The sequence below is a fragment of the Camelus bactrianus genome, chromosome 23, assembly GCF_048773025.1.
Source record: "Camelus bactrianus isolate YW-2024 breed Bactrian camel chromosome 23, ASM4877302v1, whole genome shotgun sequence".
Classification (NCBI taxonomy): Eukaryota; Metazoa; Chordata; class Mammalia; order Artiodactyla; family Camelidae; genus Camelus; species Camelus bactrianus.
Genome location: NC_133561.1, coordinates 23,326,903 through 23,342,860, shown reverse-complemented (window position 1 = coordinate 23,342,860; position 15,958 = coordinate 23,326,903). Strand labels below are relative to the sequence as shown.

The window sequence follows — 15,958 nt, the reverse complement described above, 5'->3', positions numbered from 1 at the left end:
AATTATCATTGTGCTCTGCACTGGAATTTGACACAACATTGTAAAATGATTATAAATCAATAAAAAATAAGTTAAAATTAAAAAAATAAATAAATAAAGTGTAAGAGCATAGGAAAAAAAAAAGAATTATCAGTCATGGACTGGCTTATATGCACAAACTATCCTAAAGTCCAAAACACCTAATTTGGCAACAGAATTTGTTAACTTTAGCAGACATTATTAAAGAAAATTATAATCAGAAACGTAACTTGAATTTCTTCTCCCTCATCAACAAGAAACTTTCCACTTGCACAATAAATATATATGTCAAATACAGTAACAAAATACTGTATCATAATTATATATTTTTTTAAATATTAAAGTAAATATAGAGTTCATTTTCACTTAAGTTAGATTTTAGGTCCTATTTTAATCAAGATTACTGGGACTGCTCTAGGAGTGAAATGAGTACAAAAAAAACGAAACAAAACGGATGGTGACAGCTTGGGTCTAAAATACTCATTTAATGACATATTCACCATGACTATACAGTGACTATAATATCTTCAAGATATCTAAAATAAACAATCACCCAAATTTTTAGCACCTAAATTTTAGTTGATATAGATTCCAGTCCAATGGTAATTAAGTAGCTATAGTACTACACACAAAAAAATTTTTTTTGAACGTTAGCTTTCTTCCTACCTCAATACTGTTAGCAGACAGGGCAGGGGGTCCCTGGAGGAAAAGAACCAGGCATGGATTTCTTGATATAAGAGAAGTCATTTTTGGCCTAAGCCATTTTGTGATCTAAGTCTAGCCACAACGCTTGCCCTTAAACAGGTCTCAGTAATTAATGATCAAAAGATTGCAGGAACAGAGGACGTTATCAGGCAAGAGAAGTAACATTAGGAAAGATAATCGATCAGCTGTTATGAGTCCCAGTTCTGTTTCAAAGGTAAAGGTAAGCGTGAGGCACTCACCCACCAGATCACCTGGAACCTGAAGGATGGTGGTGTTAAACTTTTCTGATCCTTGTGACTTCAATCAGCTAAAGCTTGGGGTCTGTCAAACTGTGCCCCAATTCTATGCTGAATTCTCCTCTGCTCAAGCCCTTTCATGAATATACATGTACTCTTAGCTTAAGACTTCCCCAGTTTTGCTGTGTGGGAGACTGCTTCAGGAAGATTCCCGGTGTTCTCCTTACTTGCTGCAAATAATGAATCCTTCCTTCTCCTGATCTTTAGCTTGGCTGTGTCTTTTGGTTCTACACCCACCAAGAGGTGAACCCAGTTTTCAGGTAACAATACCCCTGAAAAAAATCTACACTCTCCTAGGAGTAATTATGGCTGAGTTAAAAACTGTGAGTTATAGGTATGCCTTCACCCTCCTAGAGGGGCTCATAGAACACATGAAGTGGCATGTACACTTGAAAAGTTCTCCCCACGCATCCTTAGAGTCCTTTGGGTGGCAGAGATATTTGCATTGATAATTTTCAGATGTGAACTTTAAGTCTAATAGATCCAACATACATGGAAATATGGGTATATTTATAGATATCATTTTGGATAATATATCCTTATTTTAAGAAACTTCTTAAAAACCTGTGTCTTGTTCTTTTCATTAAGCTTTAAGTGAAAAGTGATTAGTAACTAAAAGACAGAGACATAAGTCGAAATGGTATTTACAAGACAGCTGTATATTTTCTATCTCAGTTTTCTGTTCTTGCAATATTGTGATTTATAGGAAAAATATATATATTTGGTTATTCAGATGATCAAATATATATATATTTTATAATTATATATTTTATAATCATAGAATTGAGTTGAATTCTTGGTCACTCAGCTAACATCCAAGAATTGCTTGGTGTGGAGAAGCCTTCACATACATGTTGGAATTGGGTCTGGGAGCCCCATTCACCCTTGGTTTCTTCATCTGTAAAATGGCAATTATAATATTACCAACTACATGGGATTTCTCAAGGGTCCCCTGATGCACATCCAGATTCCAACATTAGAATTTTACGTAAGGCAATAATGAATGTCAAGGTTGGGGGATAATTTTACCATCTATGGAAATCTTTCAAGATAAAATGATTATCTTCTTGGGATTATCTAGAAGCACTGTTGACTTAGTGTAAATGTAGTTGAATTCCACTTGTGATAATGGCAGACTAAATAATCTGGGTTCCCACATAAAATGAATAAAAACTGGATGAGGCTTTACAAAATCTGTAAGCATTTTTCTAAAAGTAACTGTGATGGTTAATTTTATCTGTCAACTTGACTGGCCATGGGGTGCCCAGAGTAAACCTAATTTCTGGGTGTGTCTATGAGGGTGTTTCCAGATGAGATTAGTACTTAAATCAGTGGATTTGGGAGAGGAAATTGCCATCCCCAGTGTGGGTTGGTATCATCCAATCTGCTGAGAGCCTAAATAGAATAAAAGAAGGAATTCCCCCCCCCCCTTTTCCTGTCTCACTGAAGCTGAGACAGCCCACTTCATCTCCAGACTTGAACTGAATTACACTCCTGCCTTTCTTGGGTCTCTAGGTTGCAGATGGCAGACTGTGGGACTTCTCAGTCTCCATACCACAGGAGACAATTCTTCACAATAAATCTCCGTATCTAGGCCTATCTGCTATGGTCCGAATGCTTGTGTCATCCCACAATACATGTTGAAATCCTAAGCCCCCTAAAGATGATGGTATTAGGAGGTGGGACCTTTGGGAGGGGCAAATGAATGGGTAACTGCCTTTATAAAAGAAGTCAGAGAGGTCCCTTACCCCTTCCACCTTGGGGACACAGCAGCTATGAATCAGATCCTCACCAAATGTAACTACATTGGTGCCTCAATCTTGGACTTCCCAGCCTCCAAAACCGTGAACAATAAATTTCTGTTGTTTATAAGCCACCTAGTTTGTAATATTTTGTTACAGCAGCCAGAATGAATTAAGACATCATCTATCTATCTGTCTATCTATCCATCCATCCATCCATCCACCCACCCACCCACCTATCTCCTATTGGTTCTGTTTCTAATCAGTTAGAAACCCTTGACTAATACAGTAACAAAGAACTACCAAGATGGGAAGGCCTGTGTTCCCTGAGCGGAGGTCAAGGAGAGCACAAAAACCCAGAGAGATGAGTGCGGTTTTCCCACAGGGGCATTTGCTGATCTGGAGAGGAGGAGACTGAGAGGCTGAGCATCCTCGAGGGGTTCGGAGGCTTCTCAGGATAAACCACTGCCCCGTTTCAAGCTGAAAAGGCCACAGACTGCACCACAGGAATGAGTCTGAAGAGCCCTTCCGTGGGCTCACAGCCTAGTCCAGTGTCATTCAGGAGCCCAGAAAACAACCAGCCTGAAACTGGGATTACATTTGTTCCAGACTGCCAGCTTCCCAAGAAGCCTGCAAGAAGCCAACAGAATTCTGAAGAATTACTTTCTCCAGATAATTTTTTATTAAAATAACGTTCAGCAAAATCAAAGATAATGAGAAACACGAGAAGGTATGACACCAAGACTACAAACCAGCACAGTTAATGAACATACACAAAACCAGTCACACTACACCCACAGCATTTAAGGCAATGGAAGTCAAACTTAAGTATGACTACATGGAACCAGAAACTATAAAAAATGGCTGAGAAGATTTTTAAACGAACCAAATAGAAATGCAAGAACTGAGAAGGAAACCTGGTGATCTTCTAGGGATTTCTGATCTATGCTCTCTGGTGAAGGAGCAGAAATACTGGCATTACTTTAAATTTAGATACTTCTGCCTCAGGTTAGAGGCTTGTGGCAGGGGAGGGCTGGTATGAGAGAAAGGTGAGAAGCTTATCACTAACCATCCTCTTTCTCCTTTTTCTAGAATGGATGAGTGCTCACAAATAAATATGTTATTTGCTGTAAAACTCATTATTGTTCTGTGCACAGTGCTATGCTTTTGTAATAGTTTCGTCACCTTTGTTTCTGATTTCCCAGCCGCAGTATCTCACCTTCTCATGTCTCCTGGAAATACCTTATCTTATTAAGTTTCTAAAGAATACTTACGCACATTTAATTTATTATTTATAAAAGCCCAGTGAAGCAGACACAGCTGGTAGTATTCAGACCCTGTCTTCCGTACGCAGCAGCTAAAACTCATCTAGGTGCTTATGAGCACGTAACTGAAGTCTGAAACTACCGCTAAAACACTAGTTCTTTGATTACCTACTCAGTGTTTCCCTACCCCCCGCCGCGTTACCATAATAATCTGAACTAATAGCGTTCTCCTTTTTCGGTAACACTTCCAGCCAACCTCTAATGACCTTTTTCAAAGGCCCCTGTATTTTAGCAGGCGGTCGTGCTAGCACACTCATCTGGCTGGCCATCTCTAAGTGTGGACACAACCTTAGTTTCCGTGGATGTGGGGCAGTGGCCCTCCCTGGCTAGGAGGTGGTGGGAAGAGCTGTGGATTTCTTTCAGTCCAGGGAAATGACTCATATTTTCAGAGTAAAAAAGGTGGAAATTTTTAGAAATATTTTATATCTGATCTATTCTTTTGTCATTTTAGTGTCTTCCTGGTCCAAAAGATCTTCAATAGATTCTGGAGACACAAATATCCTTCAGGCTAGAAAACACCTCAGAACAGCTTTTTAGACATATGGGAACTACATTCCACCTTAAATTTATCACTCCATTTTCTCCTGTGTTCTTAAAGGCTGGCACCACTGGAAACAAGAGAACTTGCTGCAGCAGCCCACGGGATTCTCCAACATGTCACTGCGTCACAGGCCTGGTGAAAGTCCTCAGGGCCTTGATGCGCCCAAAACTGTGCCAGCCTGTCTGGCACCCTTCACTGCTCCCTAGCTGGCCTAGTTTTCCCCACCTTTCCTTTTTAATAGAACCGTTCTGTGTGGGGTGTGCGCACTTATAAATTGGGAAAAGTATCTTTCTGTGAAAACTAGAGCAGGGAATTTTGTCACTAAAACAATTTATGCACACACACGTGTACAGTTTTGTTTTGTTTTTTCCCCATGCATATAGCAAGAAGAATGAACAAAACTATAAGGCTCTGAGGATCCTCTTTGTTGAAAAGGGAGATCCATTGGAATGCTGATTGATGAGAATCCCAATTCTCATGCTGGAGAAGGTTCAGGAAAAATGTGATACAGATGTGTGGTTTTAGCATACTTCATCATATTAAAATGCCACGTAGGTAATGACTACGGCTTAAATATCTAGATATAGTTAACAAAATTTATGAGAATAGGTGACAGAAATGAGTCTTAAAGTATCCAGATGCAGTCTGACTTTAAGTACGTTCTGCCAGGTTAAAAAAGAAACTAAACAGCCAGTTCACAAGGTCATCTGACAAGAGTCATGTGGGGGCTGCACAATGGGTAGTGATAAGGCCTGGTCAGATTGGGTAGAAAAATGAAGATCATTTGAAATAATAATGTTGTTTGAAATGTGTTATGTTCCAAACATACTGAACTTCTTTCATTTCCTTAAATCACATACTTTTTCCACCTCCAGACAACTTCGTATATGCTTTTTCCAGTCCAAAAGAGTCATTTTCTCCCTCTTCACCTAACTTCTACTGAACCTTCAGGCCTGTCCTTACATGTCACTATCTCTAGGAATTCCAGAAAGATTCTTGTTCTTAGTTATTCATGTTGTATATTCCCAGAGAAATCTTTGTTCTCTCTTATCCAAGCTGTTACTCAACGTGGTGGTTACTATAAACTGTTTTTCTCCCAGACATAAGCTCAATTCAAGGATTCTTTTGATTCCCTAGTGCCTACGGACAGGGCGTGATGCACAATGGGGGTTCAATAAATGGTGCTAAGTGCTCAGAATAAATATTAAAATAGAATTTGAGGCAGCATGAATGGAAATGTTAAGATTTAGAAGCATCATTGGTCTTTGTCTCAAGCTGAGGGTTTTACACCTTAACCTTATCTTCTTTCTTGGTTGCAAGTGCCAAATTTCATGTTATAGTTTAAGAATGAACATTTTGATGGAATTCTCTGAGTTATAGAAATTACCCACCTCTCTTGAGGTAGTGGGGTGAGGAAAATTAATCTGCTCATAAGATACAGAAACATCATTAATACGAAAAAAAAAACAATTAAAAAGGGCCTATATTCACTGTTTAAATTCATCTACAGAAAACCAGAATGATGATGGAAGGAAAGTAGGATATTGTTTCAGAAAATAAAGATTATCTCAATTTAAATCCTGATATATATATAAATATGCATATGTATACACATAATTACATAAGCTTTTTACAAGAACCACACACTAAATATAAGGGAAAAATATAAATTGAAAGTAAAAGGATACATACACTAATCCAAAAAAACTAGAAAGGATTATGTTATTAAAAGAAAGTAAAATTTAAAACAAAGTCATTATTAGAGATAAAAAAGGACCTATCATAATAATAAAACATCACTTTAACAGAAATATATACAATTCAGAAGTTATACGCACTAGTAACATTTATTCAAAATTCATAAAGCAGAAGTTGAATATGAAACTCATTATTGTACATGGAACATTTACCAAAATAGACAATATACTAGGCCATCTCATGTAAAAACATATTATAAACAACAAAAAATTATACAGAGTATGTTCTCTGAACATAGAAGAATGAGATTAGAAATCAATGACAAAGACAACTAAAAAAATTACCAAATGTTTGAAAATTAAGAAACACATGTTTAACCCATGTGTCAAAAAGTAAATCACAATAAAAGTTAGAAAATATTTTTAATTGAGCAATTATAAAAGTAAGACATTTTCAATCTTATGGGGTATACCTAAAGTAGATGATCTACAACCAGTAATGCTGGAAAGATAAACATTTAAAGATTAAAGAGGAAGAAATAAAACTGTCATTATTCACCAATAACAGGAATGTGTAAGTTGAAATTCCAAAAGACTCTACAAACAATTAGAATTAATAAAGAAATTTGGTAAGTTCACTACAAAAATCAAGTGCATTTCCATATAAACGCAACATTAGCTTTTTGATTTCTGGTTAAACAGTTTAGCATTAGTTTCATGAGCTGTAAATGGATTGGACGATTCGATATTATCATATCATCTCTCCCCTAACTGACCTATAGACTCTTTTCAGTACCAATAAAAATCCCAGCATTTGTGTGTGTGTGTGTATGTGTGTCTGTACATTAACAAACTGATTCCAAAACTTATACGGAAACGTAGAGGCCTGAAAATGGCCAAGACAACCTTGAAGAATAACAAGTTGGAGGATTCACACTACCATATATGAAGACACTTTTCAAAGCTACAGAAATCAAGACAGATTGGTATTGGGGGAAACAAAGCCTAAGAGACCAAAGGAACAGAACAGAAGTCAAGCCACACATATACAGTTGCCTGATTTACATACAGCAAAGGCACCACTGCCATTCAGTGAGGACATGACGGTTATCAGAATACTCGATAAACAGTTTGTGGTGTCCAGTATTCGGATAATAAAAAACGGCATGGTAATGTAGCAGTGTGGAACTCTGCTACTCACAGATAAAATGTTGAAAGTAGACTTCGTTATGAGGGTACAGAACTGGCAAAACTTATCTTTGGTAACAGAAGTCAAATACTGGTTGCCTTGGAGGAGTCTATTATCTGGAAGGGACATGAGCAACTCTTCTGGGGTCCTTTGTAATGTGTATTTTAATCTGGATGATGATTTCATGGGTGGGAATATATATATGTAAAAATCCATCAAGATGAACACTTAAGATTTATGTATTTTATATATGTTATGCCTCAGTTTAAAAAAAAAAAAGAATCAAAGAGAAAGAGAAGCTTGAAAACAAAGCAAAACCTTTAAGGAGTTTTAAGAAGAGGGGAATGCCCAGCAGAGATGGGGTTAGGGGTTGGGGCAGTGGGGACTGAAGAATCTATTTGACTCAACACCAAAGAGACCCTTGATGAGAACTTTTTTTAAAATGAAAGTTGAGTCCAGTTTTCAATCACTGAAGTTGTGAATGGAAGAGGGCACTACAAAAAATTATGCTTTAATCCTTGCTATCCAGCCAGGAAAAAAAAAAAAAAAAAAAAGAGGATGGTAGCTAGAGAGGGGTGTAGGGTAAGAGAAGAGTTTCATTTTAAATAAAAATGAGGCTTTGTATTATCCCTCAATATCCATTAAAAACTACTCCTAGTCCATATAAATCTAACTGGATCTCAGGTGTTGAATTCAGCAAAGGAATTTTTCTCCTCTTTTTTTTTTTTTTTTTTTTTTTTTGATCAGAAGAGAGAGTGTACACTTCCAATGGAGTTTGGAAAATTACACAGTAAAAGTCAAATGATTCTACTTTCTACTTAATATTGCCCACCCATAGAAAAGTTTGCTTACACATATCAAACTAAGGGAACATTTACAAAATTAATTACCCTGGAAATGCTTACAAAAATGTAGCCCTCAATTCAATAATTATTTTATTTTCTCTCCATCAATTCATGTGAAGGGTGCAGGATGCAAATTGCTAAGTGACAACTGTACTTTTTAATTGTTTCATGAAAGTTAAATGCTGTTACGGATGTTTTGGTAGTTTTTCCATCCAAGCCCCTCTTTTCTGGAAACTTACTGGGATAAAGAGAAAGAGATGAGTTAGTTTTATTACGGATTGTACCTTACTTGAACTACACAAAGTTCGTATGACTTCCGTAAAAAGAATCCAAGATTTTTCATAGAGTTTTATTACTGTACTAGCAACACCAGCAATACTCATGCACAAAAGTATGTCTGCCCCTCTCCCAGAAGAAAATACAAACAGCAAATGACTTACTATAATGTGTTGATAAGGATCTATAAATGACATGTTGGTTTCAATTACAGGCAATCTCTTCACACTTCAAACGTCTTCTCTGGCACTCTAGCTTCTTTAAAATCTACAAAATAAACAATCCTTATTGTTAAGCTTCCTCTTGGATGCAGTTTCAAGATTTAAATGATAATGAGTACAAATCTTAGGAAGCAAAAGTCTACCCAAGGGGACCAGTTAGGGTGAGTTCCCTAATTGTTTATTTGAGTGGCTATACACATACAACTTAGGGAAAGGGTAAACACATTTTGATAGTACTGCTTAATTTCCATATTTATTTGTTCAAATTTATTCTGTAATTATTAGGAAACTCCAGGACTTTTTTTTTGCATTTGCCAAGTATTTTATGAGAAATTTATTGACGTTTTGGAAAATTAAAATTATGTTGTGCTGTTTATAATTTAAAAGCCATGTCATTGTTTCCTTAATTGCATCAGTATTACACAAATTCACAATAAAAAAGGAACATTTTTCACTTTAGCTATTAAGAATTTTAAAAACATATTCATGTTGAATTTCAACTTTAATGTTAACATTTTAAAAGAAATGTTTGTTCATTCTAAGGTACCAGTTTAATTTGTTAAATGAAAATATTTTAATGAAAAAATATGCTCTATATTTTGCCTTTTCTTTTACAATTACTCCATAGTATTTAAAATCAAATTAAAAACTAATCAACAAATATCTTTGTTCTTCCATCCTAGATTTTTTTTTCCTTGGAACTTTTAAAACAATACATACTTGTATTTTAGTATTCTACAAATCACATCTAATTTGAAACATCTTTTCAAATGCTTGTATTATTTATGATTAATACGTAATTTCTAATTTTTTTAATTTCAGAATAAAAAATTGTCTTAAGGTTTTAAACTGTTTTTTCTTTTTAGACATCACGTTTTAAAAATTATTTTAAAAGTTTCATGCTTATTGTCACAAATACGAATAACGGGAGTAAATAAAGTATAATCATTACTTTCATTTTGAAGTGTATCCTAACAAACTATTTCAAAGTATATTCATATATTTTAAGGAAAAAGGAAAAGAGGTAATTAAACTTTTTTACATAAATGAGATCTTATGAATTTTAAAACTCACTTCCTTTGTCATTTTTTTAAGCAAAAATAATGGTGTTTATTTACTTATATTTAAAGAGAATTTTTTTTAGAGCAGTTTTAGGTAGATTCACAGCAAAATTGAGATGAAGGTACAGAGTTCCCATATGCTCCCTGCCCGACCACCACCCCCGCGTGCACAGTCTCCCCCAAAACCAGTATCTCCTACCAGAGTGTGGTATTTCTTACAACTAATGAACCTACATTGACACATCATAATCACCCAAGGTCCACAGTTTACCTTATGGTTCACTCTTGGTGTTGTACAGTCTATGGATTTTGACAAATACAAAATGACATGTATCCATCATTACAGTATTCTAAGAGTATTTTCACTGCCCTAAAGATCCTCTCTGTTCTGCCTATTCATCCCTCCCTGTCTGCCAACAGCTGGCAACCACCTGTCATTCTGCTGTCTCTATCCTTTTATTCTTTAAATCCATTTAGGGCTACCTCTTACCAAGCTTAAAAATAAAAACAAGAGTGAAAAATAACAACTGAGCTGACACAGAGTCTGAACATTATAAGGAAAAATGTCATAGAATAAGCTGAAAAAGTTACTAAGACAAACGAATAGCAACACTAACCTTCCCATACAAAGGATTAGAATCCAGAGTTGCTACAAATATATAATATAAAATGTCCATTTTTTTCAGTAACAACAAGCAAAAACAAAGAACAGAAACAGAAAAATGTGAGCCAGTGAGCTACACACAGGAAACAAAGCAGCCAATAATAACCATCTCTGAAGGTCCCCAGATTACGAACTTAATATTTCACAGCATCTGTTACACATATGTTCACAGAATTAAAGGAAAGCACACAAGAAGAATTAATGGAAAGTATGACACAATAACATATCAAATAGAAAATGGCAATAAAGAAATGTAGACATTAGAAAAAAATAAACAAATGGAAACTCTGGACCTAAAGCATAACTAAAATGAAAAATCCACTAGAGAGGATAAACAGCAGATGTGACCTTATGGAAGAATCAGTGAATTTAAAGAGGCATCAATAGATGTTACTCAATCTGAAGAACAGAAAAATAGAAATAATGAAGAAAAATGAACAAAGCCTCAAAGACTGAGGGACAACATCAAGTACACTAATGCAAGTGGAATCTCAGAGAGAAAACAAATTTTGAAGAAATAATAACTAAAAATTTTACAAACTTGATTAAAAACATGTCAAAAGAGCTCAACCAATTCCAAGTATGAAATATAAAGAGAACCTAGATACATGATAGTCAATCTGTTGAGAATCCAAGACAAAAAGAAAGAAAGGAAGAAAAATCTAGGAAGTCACAGGGAAAAAAGGTTCGTCACATACAAGGTAACCCAAATAAGATTAACAGATGACTTAACAGTGGAACCTGAAGGCAGTGGAATGATATATTCCAAGTGCTGAAAGAACAAAACTGTCAACCCAGAATTCTAAGTCCAGTAAAACTATCCTTCAAGAAAAGAAAGCAAAATAAAGACATTTCCATATCAATAAAGACTAAGGTAATTTTTGCTAGGAGACAAGCATTACAAGAAATAGTGAAGAAAGCTCATGTTGAAAGGAAATGACACCAGATAGTAACTCAAATCCCCAGAAAGAAATAGAGGCACCAATAAAGGTAAGTACGTAGATAATTCTAAAGGATGGTATAAATAGATAAATTTTCTTCTCTTTTTCTCTTCACTGATTTAGAACTCAGTTGCATAAAATAATAATAATAAAATTGTACTGTTGGACTTATTTAAAGATGTAATATATATGCAAATAATAGCACAAAAAAGGGGGAGGGAATGGGGCTATAATGGAGTAAGGAAAGAACACCAGATGTAATTGAATCCACAGAAAGAAACAGTAAATAATACATCAATAAAAAATATTTTATAGATAGATTTTCTCTCTTTTCTTCTTAAGCTTCTTTAAAACAAACGGAATATGCAAAGCAATAAATTACAATACTGTATTGTTGGGTTTACAACATATATAGAATTAATATATATGACAATAATAGCACAAAGAAGTGGGGAGGGATTAGGACTATATTAGAGCAAAGTTTCTATATTTTCCTGGAATTAAGGTATTATTTATATAAAGTAGATTGTAATAAATTAAGGTGCACCTAGAAATAACTCCTAGAGTAGCCACTAAGAAAATCACTTAAGGTGGGGAGGGTATAGATCAGTGGTAAACTGCATGCCTAGCATGCATGAAGTCCTGGGTTCAATCCCTGTATCTCCATTAAAAATAAATAAATAAACCTAATTATCACCCCCTCCAAAAAGAACCAAAACAAAATTTTTAAAAATCACTCAAAAATATAGTTAAAAACATCAACAAAGGAACTAAAATGGCCTGCTAAAAAATATCTACTTAACACAAAGAACACAGGAACAAAAAAGTGAGACAGAGAACAGAAAGCAAAATGGCAGATGGAACTCCAACCATAACTATAATACACTAGTCTCCCCTTATCTGCTGTTTCCCTTTCCAAAGTTTCAGTAACCTGTGGTCAACCGCAGTCTGAAAATATTAAATGGAAAAATCCAGAAATAAACAATTCATAAATTTTGCACTGTTCTGAGCAGCATGATGAGATCTCACAATGTCCTGCTCATCCCACCTGGGACATGAATCATCCCTTTGTCGCGAGTATCCCACCCAATAGTCACTTAGTCGCCATCTTGGTTATAAAATCTACCATTGCAGTGCCTCGGTGTTTAAACTCAAGTAACCCTTATTTCATCTAATAATGGCCCCAAAGTACAAGAATAGTGATGCTGGCAATTTGGATATGCCAAAGAAAAGCCATAAAGTGCTTCCTATAAGTGAAAAGGTGAAAGTTCTCAACTTAAGAAGAAAAAAGAAATCCTATGCTGAGATGCTAAGATCTACGGTAAGAAGGAATCTTTTATCCATAAAAATTGTGAAGAAAAAAAGAAATTCATGCTCGTTTTGCTGTTGCACCTCAAACTACAAAAGTTATGGCCACAGTGCTGGTAAGTAGTTAAGATGGAAAAGACATTAAATTTGTACAATAAAATATTTTGAGAGAAAGAAACCAAATTCCCATAACTTTTATCACAATATATTGTTATAATTGTTCTATTTTATTAGTTATTGTTGATAATCTCTTACCGTGCCTAATTTATAAACTTTATCATAGGTATGTATGTATAAGAAAAAAATAATATATATAGGGTTCATTGTATCTAAGGTTTCAGACATCCACCAGGAGTCTTAAAATATTACCCCTGCAGATAAGGGAGAACTACATAATATTAACTGTGAATAAATTCAACACTTCAAGCAAAAGGCAGAGGTTGTCAGATTGGATGAAATCTAATACATACAAAAGACTAGTAAAATCCAAATAAAGTTTGTAGTTTAGTTAATATCATTATATCAATGTTAGTTTCCTGCTTTTGATAATGTACTTTGGCAATATAAGATATTTCACTAGGGAAATCTGGGTAAAGAATAAATGGAAATCACGTAATATTTTTGCAATTTCTTATCTTAAATTATTTCAAAATAAAAAATTACTTTAAAAGTCCAATACATAAACGCACACACATACACACACAATGGAATACTACTCAGCCATAAAAAGGAATAAAATAGTGCCATTTGCAGCAACATGGATGGACCTAGAGATTGTCATACTAAGTGAAATAAGCCAGAAGGAAAAAGAAAAACACCATATGATATCACTAATATGTGGAATCTTAAAAAAAAAAAAAGAGAGACAAATGAACTTATTTACAAAACAGAAACAGACTCACAGACATAGAAAACAAACTTCTGGTTACCAGGGGGAAAAGGCAGGAGGGCTGAGTGGAGGGATAAGCTGGGAGTTAGGGATATGCAGATACTAACTCCTGTATATAAAATAGATAACCATATTCAATACCTTGTAATAGCCTATATTGAAAAGAATATGAAAAGAAATATATATATGTACAACTGATTCACTACCCTGTACACCAGAAATTAGCACAATATTGTATACTGACTATATACTTCAATAAAAAAAACCTTTTTAAATAAAAATAAGAACTCTTAATACATGTGGATAGATGTAATTTTTATGTACAATTTTCATTCCAAAGTTATGTGTTATGTCTGAAAGAAATAATAAACCATTCATATGGAAAAATTGGGGGGTAAGTGTCCTTTTCTTCAGAATAAAATCATCAGTCTTTATTGTCAGTAATGACATTTTCAATTCCAGTCACAAATATGCACCCATTCATCCTTTTCCCCGCCAAACTGTTAATAGTAGCAGTACATATTTTAGGTTTCTGTAGAATCAGGCATTCCACCTTAGCCACATGAACCCTGGGAAAATGTTTTCTCCCCACAATTAGCTCAGCCTGGAAACATTACTGCAACTCATTTGCATAACCACTATCATGAATGCTCACAAAACAGCATTTTGGGGTTTTTTGTTGTTGTTGTTTTTATAACTAAGCTGAATAACCAGTCTTGGTGAGTGTACAGTCCTTTAAGTCTGAAGCAAGAGATATAAAGCTCACAAGTTTTGTTTTTTTTTTTTTTTTTTTGGCTGCCCTGTAATTAGAAACTTCCTGAACACTAATGAGGGGGAAATGGAGATACTGTTTCCAACACATGCTTGTCTGTGCAATGCAACTGTTGGCTTTCAACGAATGCTTCACAGTGTGTGGTCTGCCCAAAACCCTGTTAGTCATGTTTTCAGGGCAAGATGGGTTTCTCTGGGAAAAGTGAAAGAGAACGAAAAATACAGACTAGAGTGTTTGGTCATTCCCTTTCCCTCCACAGAGGGACAGGACGATAGGAAAACAAGGGGTTATTACTGGCATACCTCACAGGTACTGCGGGTTTGGTTCCAGACCACCACAACAAAGCAAGTGTCTCAACAAAGCAGTCCCAGGAGTTTTCTGGTTTCCCAGTGCATATAAAAATTATGCTTACACTCTAATGTAGTCTATTAAGTGTGCAACAGCATTATGTCTAATAGAACAATGTACATCATATTAATTTAAAAAATACTCTATTGCTTAAAATAGCTCATCATAATCCGAGCCTTCACTGAGCTGGAATCTCTTGGCTGGTGGAGGGTCCTGATGTTGATGGCTGCTGACTGATCAGGGTGGTGGTTGCTGAAGACTGAGGTGGCTGTGGCAATTTCTTAAAAATAGGACACATCGATTAACTCTTTCGGGAAAAATTTCTCTGTAGCATGCAATGCTGTTTGAGAGTGTTTTACCCACAGTAGAACTTCTTTCAGAATTGAAGTCAGTCCCTCAGACTCTGCTACTGCTTTACCAACTAGGCTTATGTAATACTTTACATTTTTTATTTTCATTTCAACAATGTTCACAGCATCTTCACCAGGATTAGATTCCATCTCAAGAAACCACTTTCTTTGCTCATCCATAAGAAGTTAGTCCTCATCCATTCAAGTTTTATCATGAGGTTGCAGCAATTCAGCCACATGATCAGATTCCACTTCTAATTCTATTTCTCCTGCTGTTTCTACCACATCTTCAGTTACTTTCTTCACTGAAGTCCTGAATCCCTCACGTCATCCATGAGGGTTGGAATCAATTTTTTCCAAACTCCTATTCATGTTGATATTGTGGCTTCTTCCCATGAATCACAAATGTTGTTAATGGCATCTAGCATGATAGATCCTTACCAGAATGTTTCCCATTGACTTTGCCCAGATTCATCAGGGAAATTGCTATCTATAGCATTATGGGATGTATTTCTTAACTAACAAGACTTGAATGTTGAAATTAATCCTTAACCCATGGGCTGCAGGATGGATGTTGAAATTACTCTTTAGCCCATGGGTCTGTGTTAGCAGGCATGAAAATAACGTTAGTCTTGTTGCATGTCTCCATCAGAGCTCTTGGGTGCCCAGGTGCATTGTCAATAAGCAGCAGTGATATTTTGAAAGACTCTTTTTTTTTCTGAGCAGTAGGTCTCAACAGTGGGACTAAAATACTCAGTAAACCATATCAG

General features: G+C 35.4%; 1 protein-coding gene across 2 annotated transcripts in view; it reads right to left on the bottom strand.

Annotated features, from left to right (window-relative positions):
- Positions 1-15,958, bottom strand: part of PLA2G4A (phospholipase A2 group IVA) — a 185,136-nt gene that overhangs the window by 90,676 nt on the left and 78,502 nt on the right. For both annotated transcript variants that reach the window (XM_074351811.1, XM_074351810.1), the window contains exon 2: positions 8,799-8,901. In XM_074351811.1, the coding sequence (XP_074207912.1) occupies positions 8,799-8,831 (33 nt within the window). In that variant the 5' untranslated portion in view covers positions 8,832-8,901. The remainder of the gene's footprint in view (positions 1-8,798; positions 8,902-15,958) is intronic.